We start from the raw sequence: 12,484 nt of genomic DNA on the forward strand, positions 1-12,484 counted from the left end.
TTTACTCTTATTTTTAATATACTAACAGCGGCAGTCACCGCCCAACACCTCTTTCAACGGCGTGTTTCCTCCATTTGGGTTTATAAAGGGTAAGCGGGATTTGATATTATCTTTGTTTTTCCTTTATCACTGGCAAAAAAAAAGACAGTAGACGGCAGCATCATACGGGAGAAATGGGCTCAAGGTCATGGCCCATAGGGTCATCATCGTCCTCATCGTCATCTCGGTCATCCCGGTGGGCATCACCAGCGAGAAAGGCTTCTCAAGAAGAACTAGGTCTGTCAGCTATCGTGGCCGTCAGCGCAGACCAAGAGGTGAGTGGTGCTGGTCAGGGACTGAGCTGACAGAATGGCAGGCAAAGTTTCAATTCGTCTCAGAGTCGATGCAGGACATCCTCGGCTATACATCGGGTGACTTGATTGGCAAGTCTTGCTATCTGATATTCCATCCCGACGAGATTCCTTTTCTACGGCATATCCATTTGTAGGTGGAGGAGGAAGAGAGGGATGTTGACAGTTGGCAGCTCGGCGCTCGTAAACGAAAAGACGGCTTGTGTGGCCTATTTTCGAGTGCTGCATCGTGAAGGTTATTATGTCGAGTGTTGCTGCTCCTAGTGGGTGGAATGCTGGGTGGTCGGGTTTCGCTGAGGCGTCGTATAGCTACACTGTCTACAATATGTCCCTCGCGTTGTACACCCGCGCGGTGGACGGGCAGAGGACGCTCCGTACGTTGATGGCCTGTCGGTATCCTGCGCTGACCTGAGTAGAGCAAGCTCTCACGGCGAGAGAGGTTGTCGAGATCTCGCCGGCTTCAAAAGGACGATTGCTGTACAAGGTGGGTCGAGTCTGTCGCAGCATCGGGCTGACTTGGCCAGCGACGGTCGGCTTCAGGCGCAGTGTCCGAGTCGTCACAATCGCCAGAGCTTGCAACGCTGGAAGAGACGGGCAAACGTTGGTCCATACCACGGAAACCATCGCCTCGCACGTTTTATATCCTCGACCGCTTCACCGATAGCAGCCGAGTGCTCTACGTCAGCAACGACGTCGTCACGAACGGGTCTTCAGTCAGTCTAGTCGTCTGGGTGTCGGTGTATGCTGACAGCGACAGCTGCTGAACCATTCATTCTACTCCATCGTCAAGCCGTCTGACCGGTCGCATGTTCGCAGGTATATTGAAGGCGCAAAGCAATCCACGCCTGTCATGTTTAACGAGCAGCAATCTGGTGGCCATGGGTATACGACATTCCATGTATTAAAAGTGTGTTTGTATAGTCGCAACTTTTGTAATGGTGGATTAGAATGGACATTGCTAATGTTGAATGATGTTAGATTCCAGATCTACCGCCAGCCGGAGAGATTTGGCCTCAAGGCACGGATGATTCTGAACGTTCTATACCGGGCCAAGGATTTATCTTTGTGGAGGGAATTTTTACCGCCAGTAGCGACGGTCTCACTTGTATCATATCAAGAGTAGAACCAGAGAGGCACGGCATGTCGATGCCTATCCGTCGACTGACCAGCTAGCAGTGGGCAGCGACATTTTCATGAGCATTCCATGGTCTAACGATCTTGAGACTTGAGAATTGTACCTATATAATAATCTTGTAGCTCAAACCCACATAGATATATAGCTCTAGACTCTTAGACCAACATATTTTAGGATGACATGTTGCGCTGATCACATGCATTAATGATCTACAGGTATGGGCGGGATACGTGGGTGATGAGGCAGAGATACGAGGAATGGTACCTATCCAGACTATTCATCCATTCAGCTGCCCCAGCCACCACTGTCATCTCTCCTTTCACCGTGGTTTCCTTTTGGGGCTTTGTAATCATCCCAGCCACTAATTTCCGTACTGCCGCCAGCATTCGGTGCTCCCCAGGTGTCATTCACATCACCACATTGAGCGCCGCCTGGAACGGTTGAGGTGACAGTTTGGGCCCATTTTGCAGCAGGCGACGGAGAAGCTGGCCTTGTGTTGGGTCTCGTATTCGGGCGCGTCACGTCGAATCCTTCTCTTTCGGCAGCATAAGCATCAAGAATCCTAACAATGTCTGTCGTCAACAACTCCAACTCTTTGATCTCGTCTATTGAGAGCGGCCCAGAGTAGCGAGACTTTGATTTGTCGCCTTTGCCTTTATCATACAGCTCATCGTCACTTTCGTTCTCTTCCACGCTACCTTCTTCAATTCGCAGGTTATCTTGTGTGACTTGGGCACTCTCAAAGCCGTCTCTCCATCTTTTGTCTCGACCCATGACTAGACTTTTCCCCAGTCCCTCGAAAACTCGCAGTAGACACCCGTCCAGCAAAGCTCTTAGTCTTTGAATATCGTCAAGTGCATGTAGGTTACCAAACACGGGTAACCAGCCATCACATTCAAGGCCCCGGCGGGTAACGACAAGCTCATAGGCACCAAAGAGCATATAAGTCATTGGATCGAGGCGAGTGACTGTACGAAGGTTGGTCTGGCCTGCATTGGGCTTGCCGCCTAATGGAACATTGCGGCTCTTTTCCCCAAATGCGTATAGCCGTTTCTCGGCTGGATTAAAGGAAGCAGAAGGTTCTTCTGGACCGCCGGTTTCGCGACGGCGAGCGTTCACAGACGAATTGTGAATGAAGACAACCTATTATCATTTTCAACAACCAATTCGCAACTTGATTCAATGCAATTACCTTATCCTGCCACGTTCTGCAAGTCTTCTCTGATGTTCTGATGGCAAAATTGGGCGCACTAGCTGTAGCAATCAATGCCGCCAACATGGGCAGACTACTGTTGTTTTCATTTAATTGTGGCGGTATTGAGCCATATTTGCCAATCCTATCGACAGTTCCTCCTGCCGAAACAGCAATAACTCCAGCATTGTTTAGGCTTTGCAACAAACTCTGTTTAACCTGCTTGATTTGTAGTAAAGTCGGCTTGGATAAAAAGTTTTTGTCGCAAAACATATTGGACTCGCGAATCCGGTGTCGTTCATCGAGTTCATTCCATTTATTGTAGGCGGCGACAATTGCTAAGGGGTCTGACCGGAAAGATGTAGGCGACCAGGAATCTTTGATCTCATCGGCCAAGCTTTTCTGGGCCGGAGGCGCTAAAAATGGGTCACGGTTTGTGAGGACTGCGGCGAGAGTAAGAGCAGAGTCAAGGCAACGGAAAAATGAGCCGTAGAGACAGAGTTTGCCAATAGACGCTTCAACAGGTAGTTGTAATAGAACACGGCCGAGGGAAGTGAGGTTTTGGTGAGCATCCAGAGCCCCAAGCATACGAAGAACACCCATAGCAGCTACAATACGACTATTTTCTGGTGGCTCAATTGTCGCTGCAAGAACTGTTTCAACTTCACCAAGGTTAAGGGCCTTTTCAGTGTACATCAATATGAGCAGAGACCCTGTTTATGAGCAAACTCACCTTGACGTGCATAACAACGTTACTCAAGTCAGACCTCTTCATTTCAACCATCTGATGCGGAGCGAGACTTTGAAGTCTGTTTTTACTGACCAATCCATAATACTCTCCCTCTCTGTGACGACCAGCACGGCCCGCTCGTTGATTCAAATTAGAAGATCCTACCCACGCAGAAACCAGACTAGACATATGCCGCTCAGGGTCATATCTCTTCTCCTTGACTCGGCCCGTATCGACAACATAGACAACATCCGGAATGGTAACAGAAGTCTCTGCAATATTTGTAGCGAGAATGATACGTCTAACTCCTCGTGGCGGGGTACGGAAGACTTCTTTTTGCTCAGCAGCAGGGATTGTAGAGTGAAGATAATGAATGCTGAAAGAAGATGTATCATTGAAGTTCATTCCAAGGAGAGGATATTTTCGGGAGTCCATCAATATAGTAGACACCTTTTTGATCTCCTCCCAACCTGGTAAGAATACCAATACATGACCATCGTTTGATTGTGATATAACGAACGCCACTGTGAGAGCCACTAATGCGTACGGGATCTCCAACTCTATGCCGGTGTCCTTCATGAAGTTTGCCGGTTGTTGACTTAACTCTTTAGATAAATACTCTTTGACGTTCTTCTCGCGGAAAACCCAGCTGCTTGAGTTAGAAGGCGTATTTTGTAATTTTGGGATGAGATTGTCCAGATAAAACTTCTCAACAGGGTAAGTCCTACCAGGAACTTCGGCGACCGGAGCATAATTATTAGCGTCGGCAAAGTAAGATTGGAAAAGAGTGGGATCGATGGTGGCAGACATGAGCACGACTTTGATAGGTATACCTCGTCTCTTTCGATCGGACAAAAGCCGTTTGAGAACGACGAGTAGTAAGTCGGTATCAATATCTCTCTCATGCACCTCATCGACGATAACATGCGAGATCTCATCCATTCTGGCAACGGCTACAGGATCGGCTGTATCACCGAGAGCGGACTGCATACGCTTGAGGAAGATACCAGTCGTACAGAAGGTGATACAGCCGTTTCGTTGGGGTAGCTGAACGTCGAAACGAACTTGATAACCCACTTCGTCTCCGATTGCTTGTCCTCTTTCTTCCGCAATACGCTCAGCAACCGACATGGCCGCTAATCTCCGTGGTTGAGTACAAACAATGTTACATTTGGCGCCCTCTCCCTTCTTAATCATAGCGTCAAACAAAAGCTGAGGAACTTGAGTAGTCTTGCCAGAACCAGTTGCGGCCATAATTATACTAACGTCATTTGCTTCGATTTCCATCAGTAGTTTCTGGGCTTGCAAGTAAACTGGGAGAGAAGCTCTTGACTTGCGCATTTTGGCCATTCTGGGCTCTTTCTCATATTCTTTCAAACGCTGTTGAAGACTATGTGACTTGTCGGCAAGTTCCTCTCCTGAGGGGATGTATTGTTCGCCAGAATGCCATCTAGGTAGGGGTTGAGATTCGTTACCGGCAACACCAGGAGGTGGTGCATTCTTCCATATTTGTGAAAACCGAATATCCCCACATAGACCCTGTATATCATCGATCAGTCCGTCCGACATTTGGAAAATCAGATGTGGAGCTAGACCGATATTGAGACTTTTATCTTTCTTGGAGTATTCGATGAAATCTCTCCAAAGATCGGGATCACAACTTTCCAAGTACTGTGTTACATCTAGATAGCATTGTACCTGCGCAGTCTTCTTTGTGCTTGCACTGCCCATGCCAATGCGACGATCGCCGACAGTAATTACAGCGTCCCAGATCATTGAGGTCTTGCGGCCTTTCTTGACAGTACTTTGAGAGAATTCGATATCAGGTTTACGGAATCGATAGCGTTGACAATAGTACTCCATAAATTGGCGTGCGCGATCATATGTGATTACAGATCCATCACTAAGATTAGCTGTTTCAGTAGAATTAGAAATATCTTTGACGGCATCGTTTGTTTGAAGCGCAGAGGCAGGTGACTTGGATCCAACAAGAGCAGCACCATCAACACCGCTCGCTGAACCCTTCTCAAGCTACAAGTTATCAGCGAAAGGGAGTTGAGATGCTGAGGTTGATCACTCGCAAGTCCATTGGAAGCCAATTGCAAAACAGCACTCAGAGCAGCAAACTTTTCTGCTTCTTTTTTATTGGCACTATCCCCAATACCAAGTATACCTTGAGTAGGAATCACTGTAACTCTGCTCATATCTTATTAGCCATACAATTTGATGAATTGATTTGCTTAACGGCATATAACAGACATACTGACCGATAGACTTTCTGACCATTCACAACACCTTCTGTGAATTGGTATATTGAGTTGACATCCATCCCACCCCTTCCACTCTGTACAAAATTCGCTAAGGGCGATTTCGGATTTTCTAACCATTGTGGCTTGAGCACAACGCCATGTCCAAAGGTGTCTGATATGTATTCCAAGTCATAGAGCGGAGGTGAAAGAGCAAGTTTACCTGAAGGAGGGCCACCAGCCTTTCCTTGACTCTTATGTCGCCTCCCATAACCCATCTCTATGTCTTCAGCTATTCCAGCTTGAATTGGTGTAGGTTGAGGTGTAGGAAGGCCAGTTTGGGTAGATGTTGGTTGACAAAGAGAAGAATTAGCGGATTGAGCTGTATCTGTCGTTTGACTCCGTAGAGCACTTGGGCCGGTAGGTATTAATCTATGAACACTGTTCTGAAAGTTCTTGGGGCCCGTTGGAATACGGCCGCTACGTGGGCCAGTAGGAATAGAAGTTTTGTTACACGCGTCCCTAGATATAGAGAGAGTAGGCTGCTTCTTGAGTTGCCGTGAGGGTTCTGAAGGGGAAATAGGTCGTTTAGCGAAGGCGATTTGTTTACTAAATATGCGAATAGCAACATCAGTTCTATTCAGTGGGTGTACAGACCAGAATGTGAGCTGGCAAAGGCTCCTACAATCCAATGAAAACTCACGGTGTTTCCGTTTCAAAGAATCCACCTAATCTATCTTTCAAGCTGAGCGGTTGTTGAGATTTGGCCTTTAGAACGTCTCGATCTTTTTCACGGTATGATACAAGATATTTCGGTTGAGATACTTGAGATCGTGACAGAGATAAAGATGAACGAGATCGAGTACGACCTTGAGGAGATAAACTCCTCTGTCTCTCGCGAGTAGCTTTCTTGTTGGCGATGTGAGGCGGCGAAAGTACTCGACCAGAGCGTCCCAAACGATTTGGAGATTGATATCTGTCTGATCTCAGACGATTACTTTTACAGTCTATGCGAGGAGGGGAAGGTGAGTGATACCTTTTGTAAGATGGAGGAATGGGTGATTTTAACCGAGAGGGACTTCTAGAAAAACGACCCCTTCTATTTCTGTGCAGGTTTTCCTGGCCTCTCGATCGTTGCGGAGGAGAAAGAGGTCGAGAAGAATGAAGCTTGTCGGTTCTTGCGCCAGATAAACCAAATGTAGGACGGTCTGGAAGTGCAAGCTTTGGTTTTGCAGGAAGAGTAGTCACTGAGGAGTGTCTTGATGAACGTGCTGTAGATACTATTGGTTTTATAGGAAGAGATAGATTCAAGTTTAAGCTCTTTTGATCTTGTTGGGGCACTGATGACATGGGCAACAAAGTAGGATTGATGAACTCTCCTCTCAGCGCAGCGGCGATTCCCCGTGAGTATAGCCAGATGTATAGAGGCACTCAGCGAATAAATCTGATAAACGCAGAGCGCTTACAAGTAACGATTTAGAATAATGGTTAAAAGTTGCAGACTCAAAAATAAATCACTCCATATTAATATGAAAAAGTAAAAGTGACATTATCAACTGCTATTAATACCACGTCATGTCTGGATATTGAAGTGAAAGCAGCCAATTAATAAAAATGAATAACTGTTGTAAAATTTTCATGTTTGTAATATATCTATTTGCCCAAAAATACTGCATACGCTGTCCTAGAAACGAGGGAAACCACTACAAAAGTCATTTCTGAGTACCAAGCAAATATTTTGACAATCTGCTGTCATTATGGTTATGCTTTTAAAACTCGAATTTCGTCTTCTCAACTTTGGTTTCAGTTTTGGGACAAATTCTTTCTTTGCGTCTTATTGTCGTGAACCTTTTTGATCCATAATCCAGAGCTGACTCTCCCTCTCTCTCTCGCTTCCTATTTCGTTCAATATTATCGTCAACACTTCAAATCTCATCGGTATACTGGAGTGATAGCCTTTGAGATTACTTACTTGGCTTTCACTTTTGCCGTGGGTACTGTTCAAGCTCTACCCGTTTCTCTGCGTTTGTGTTTGGCCTAACGTGTTCCTCTGGGAGTTGTTTGAAACAAATACTGATTCATTGTGCTTTACTGACGTCAACACATTGATACGAGGTGGTCTTTTTTCGCTTAACCAACAGCAAATACAAGATTACTTGACTATGGATTATCGCTCTTTAGCTATGGGACAAAAGAAGGTCAGGTTTTTTTTTTACACAACTGATTTTAGTCGTCTCAAGACCATTCTATGCTACATTTGGGCTTTTGTCTTCTATTATTCGGAACATTCAAGCTGGTTAAGCGATCATATTCCTATGTATGATCTGGAATTGCAAACGGTCAACATTAGTTCGACATGCTTATTTGCTTCCACAGAAATGCAAAGATGACTTTTATTCACTTCTACCTCCTACCAATTATTGTTTCTCGTTGTCGCCTACGATACCCTGGCTACTACCTTGGCTGCCAGCTATCAAAACTTGATTAATACTCCCAAAGTACCGAAGAGCAAAGCCAAGAGGATTAACACAACCTTGTCACAAAAAATCTTGATGATTTAAAAAGAATACATTCCGAGCGTAACTACTTGTCACAGAACTATGCAATCTTCTGATCTGACTATCACTATTGTGCACTGTTTAATAGCAACTGTTATCATTCGAAAACCTCAAGTGCTCCAATGCAAAACTCTTGCCAGCTCTGTTCCTCATCAGAAATGCTTATTGCACGCTTTTGAGGCTTTTGCATTTACCAAATATAGTTGCACAGTTTAGATACTTGTCTATCAACGATTATACCAGAAAGTCGAACAATTCTTCGCTAAACTTTGTATCTAGAAAGAGTGTAATTGTTAAACGGAAATCATCATTACTCGTGTTTGCAGTATTGAGTCACAAAATATGCTGCTTTGTGACTAGCAACTTTCTTTATTGTATATGAGTGGTTGAAGCTACGTTCAATAATCAGGATATCTTCAAGTATAATGAAAATGTTCAATGAGTATTCAGAAACAGATATGGCCAAGTTGTGCTGTTGAGACTAAGTTGAAGTCATGCAGTAGCGGCCCAGAAGACGCAGAAATGTTTGACTTGATGCCATTTTATGCATCATTTATCTGCTTACTCAAGTCAGAAGCAAGGATATCTAGTACAATTTAGAAATGTGTTGTAAGTGAGTCACGCCGAAAAAGATATCGAAGATACTAGTAGTACAACAGTAAAGTCTCAAACACTCCTTCATCTACTTTGAGATGCTGAAGTGTGTTTCCAATCAAATCCCTCAAAACCTGCGGGCACCATTTGCTCTTCTGATCCCAAGCTTTGAGTATCAAATGTTCTGGCAGTATCGGCGCAGTGCCCTTGAGATGTAGATTGCTTCTGTGAGTTATATTGTTTGGATACAGCAGACAGACTACACTACAAATCCCCGTTAACGCCCATTACTTTGATAGCATCAGAACCCCAATCGCCCCAGATAAGACCGTCGTTATCATCAAAAGTATTTTTCTCGATAGATTCGATAACACTAGCAGAAGGTTCATAAACGGAGTTGGTTCTACTTGGCGTTGTAATCGCAGGGCTTTTATCACTAACTCTTGATTCGTTCATGCTTTGCCCAGAAGACATATATAGCCTTGAGGAGGAACTTTCAGCGCCAAGATTGGGTGGAGTAGTTGTCGAGAAGCCACCATCAGGGTTTATCGAACACGAAGAGACTTCAGAAAGATTTGTGAGTTTTCTCGAATATTCAAGACATGATTCATGGGCAGATATGGGTTTGTCGCCTTTGTGGTGAACATAAGTCCCTAAGAAATGAGACATGATATTTCCAAGGGGATGTCGTTGACCATAGCGGTCTAGTACTATGTATATAGTCAAATCGTGGTTCACAAAGACATAAACCATCTCACTCACGGTTTTGAACAGTTGCCAGATCGGCCCGATAACAGATAGCTGAATTGTGTTGCCCGGTAGTAGAGGCGTATCGGACAAAATCTGCCATAATTCTTCCAATGTTGTACAAAGAACTACTCTTTTTATCAGCAATGCCCTACGTAGACATGAAGCTATCTTTACAAGGTCATTAAAGGAGTAAAGATCACAGTGACATCCAAATTACTTGGAATAAGATGAAGTAAACCTAAAACAGCCTCGCAAGCTTTCAAAACAGCCATCATAGATGGGTCTGATTGCTCCCACTTGATGAAATCTTGGTGTAGAATGGCCATAGCAAGGTTGGGAAATATATGGATGGCCAAAAGATTGACGTCAAACCCGCTATGATTAGATGTATCTATCGATTTGAGAACATTCTTGAGGACAGAAGGAACAGTGGTCCTAGTTCATAATTAAGACATCGGCGTTTCTGGAGACGGCACATGAGCTTACATAAAACCCTCAATATGTCTGACAATATCCTTAAATGCCTGAGTAGACGGACCAGTCGTTTCATCTTTTGGCTGAATTTTTCTTTGACGCCAAGTACGTAAAAAGCTACAAGAAACATCAGAGAAACCTGACTGACAATTGTGAGACACTCACCAGGCGACTTCACTCAAAAGTAAAGACGTCTTGACTGCCAAAACGAAGAAATCGTGTACAGGATGGCTATCCACAATGTCAGAAGCGCGAAATCAACACGGTGCGCTTGTCTTACTCTGTGAATAAGTTTTCACTATCCGGATCTTGAGGATTCACAAGCATTGTACCAGTCTATGAGTTAATCTGTAAACATTGTAACTGGCTTTATCTGTTATAATTACCTTTTCCCACTCCTCTAAAGTGGTTGGCAGATTACGTTTGATATCTCCTAACGGCATGCTAGGAGTCCAAGTACTGCTGATCGTAAATCCAGCATCATTTATAAAAGCCATCCATAGAGTAACCAATCTTGATTCGCGCTCCAAGTCATTTTGGGCTGGGGGAAGAAGGGGCTCTTTGTAGTTGATACGAGGGTTGCGGTAGTTCAGTTCTAGACTATTAATAAGTCTCGCTGGTTGAGCGTTAATCATCCAGCTTTTCAATGGAAAGCCTTTATTGAGATAGACATCTCCAAGAAGTATCTAATAAAATCAGCTGCATTATTATCAATAACTTTCGTTGGACTTACACAAGTCTGAGTAACTTGAATAATGAGGTCTCCATTACCCATCATACATGTGGACAACATGAAATCTATTGTCCGATTGGCCATCTCTGCTTGAGACAAACCAAAATCTGCAATGGTGGACAAATCTAGTCCGGCAGCGACATGTCTCTGGACAGCGCTCTCAATCTGGTCAGGCGAAAGATTATTTACCCATGCTGTATGACTGGAAGCTGCTGCACAGATGGCATGGAGCAAGCCTGGAAAGGGGAAACTCGAAGATACTGGAGGCAATTTGATACGAGCGAGAAGAGTTGAACGATGAAGCATACGAGATACCTGAGGAACAGAAGAGAAGAATGTCTCGATAAGATGCTCCAAGAGAACTATCGCATCAGATTAGTCTCACTAAACTGGTTATGGCAAACCTCTCACAAGGTGAAGGAAGGCCTCTTGGCCAATTGACAGGAATGACGAAAAAATCATCAAAACCGAGATTGTCAGGAAAGCTGTCATTAGGACCAAACCCTGGATCATTGTTTTGAGCAGGTCTTGCAAAGGGTTTATCATATGGGTTACCGGCAACTGATTCAAAGCGAAGGCTCCTCTCAAAGGATTGTTCTGTGCTACTAAGAGTACCAAACTTATTGGAATTGGGGACGAGGCAATTATTAATTTCTGTCACCCAATGATTAACAATATCATCTGAGCGTGCCGAGGTAGGCTTGGGCAATTCCCTAGCGTCGATGTTTCTGGATTGATCGCCAATGATGGCGAGCTTTGCCTCTAGTTGTGCTGCAATGGACATTAAAAACCTAGTCTACTAATGTTGCCTAATAAACGTACCAATCTTGAGTTTCAAGGCGTCATTCTCCTCATCTTTTGTCGTTCTTCTACCCTGTGAAACAGCTGCTCTCTTGATTCCCGAGCTATATCCTGTCCTAGAAGGGATATCCTGCTCTTGAATAGGTGGAATAGTCTCAGAAAGACCGCTATCTGTCCAAGTACAGACTAATATTGGTAGTGTAGTCCCATTCCGATTCGCAGATCTTATGGCATGTGCATGAGATCGGAGGCAAGGAGTACAGGAAGGCTTGTTACCATCGCATTTGGTTTTTCTCTTCTTGCATTCTTTACAGGCATGATTCCTTGTCACTATCCATTAGCGGTAGTGGGCGGTACATTTATTTCTATAAACCGACCTTTTCAGGGGAGCTAGTATCTGGTTCGAATGGACTCCTTGGCCTTGAGAATCACTCATTATGTGATTGGGTAGAGTAAGCTTCTTTTAGTGCTTTGATCCAAGTTGGGAGACAAATGGTACTGTTAACATGAGCTGAGGTTTATCTGAATCATACGCTATACTCACAAGCAAATCAATCACTCTCAATGTTCACAGTCGCGACGACAGTCTTTTTCGAGCGGGGGCATGGATCGAAGGAGATATTTCCCTGGGATATCGAGCAATACTTGATTTGAGTAGTCGGACGAGTAATGGACGTAATGGCCTTATAATGTGACGCTATATATTAATTTGGCTGCCCTCGTTCCAGAGGAGAGATATGGGTAATAGCCAGGCAAGGCTATATACGGCTGAAGCGATGGCGTAAGAGAAGATTACAGTTAGCCGAAAAGTAAAGAGTTAAGTTAAAACCGTTGAAGGTAAGTAATGAAACAAGGAGGAAAAGAAATAAATCATCGCCGCCGGCCATCTTGTGGAATGTTTATTTTTATTACGTAATCATT

At 44.4% G+C, this 12,484-nt stretch overlaps 3 protein-coding genes across 3 annotated transcripts; 1 reads left to right on the forward strand and 2 right to left on the reverse strand.

Annotated features, from left to right (window-relative positions):
* Positions 1-173: 173 nt before the first annotated feature.
* On the forward strand, positions 174-1,523 carry L203_104318 (uncharacterized protein; the record flags this gene model as incomplete). Its single annotated transcript, XM_066213705.1, has 8 exons — positions 174-314; positions 362-483; positions 586-613; positions 660-724; positions 767-834; positions 891-1,063; positions 1,108-1,257; positions 1,329-1,523. The coding sequence occupies 8 exons, from the start codon at positions 174-176 to the stop codon at positions 1,521-1,523; spliced, it is 942 nt and encodes a 313-aa protein (XP_066069802.1).
* A 247-nt stretch (positions 1,524-1,770) lies between these two features.
* Positions 1,771-7,003, reverse strand: L203_104319 (uncharacterized protein; the record flags this gene model as incomplete). Its single annotated transcript, XM_066213706.1, has 6 exons — positions 1,771-2,628; positions 2,678-3,358; positions 3,411-5,438; positions 5,489-5,603; positions 5,675-6,262; positions 6,357-7,003. The coding sequence occupies 6 exons, from the start codon at positions 7,001-7,003 to the stop codon at positions 1,771-1,773; spliced, it is 4,917 nt and encodes a 1,638-aa protein (XP_066069803.1).
* A 2,066-nt stretch (positions 7,004-9,069) lies between these two features.
* On the reverse strand, positions 9,070-11,999 carry L203_104320 (uncharacterized protein; the record flags this gene model as incomplete). The annotated part of the gene is made up of 11 exons (XM_066213707.1): positions 9,070-9,515; positions 9,568-9,680; positions 9,730-9,990; positions 10,042-10,146; positions 10,195-10,260; positions 10,310-10,365; positions 10,416-10,715; positions 10,763-11,124; positions 11,174-11,533; positions 11,585-11,886; positions 11,941-11,999. 11 exons carry the CDS (start codon positions 11,997-11,999, stop codon positions 9,070-9,072), a joined length of 2,430 nt encoding a protein of 809 aa, XP_066069804.1.
* Between the last annotated feature and the right edge of the window lie 485 nt (positions 12,000-12,484).

The sequence above is a fragment of the Cryptococcus depauperatus genome, chromosome 5 (genome assembly GCF_001720195.1).
Source record: "Cryptococcus depauperatus CBS 7841 chromosome 5, complete sequence".
Lineage (NCBI taxonomy): Eukaryota > Fungi > Basidiomycota > Tremellomycetes > Tremellales > Cryptococcaceae > Cryptococcus > Cryptococcus depauperatus.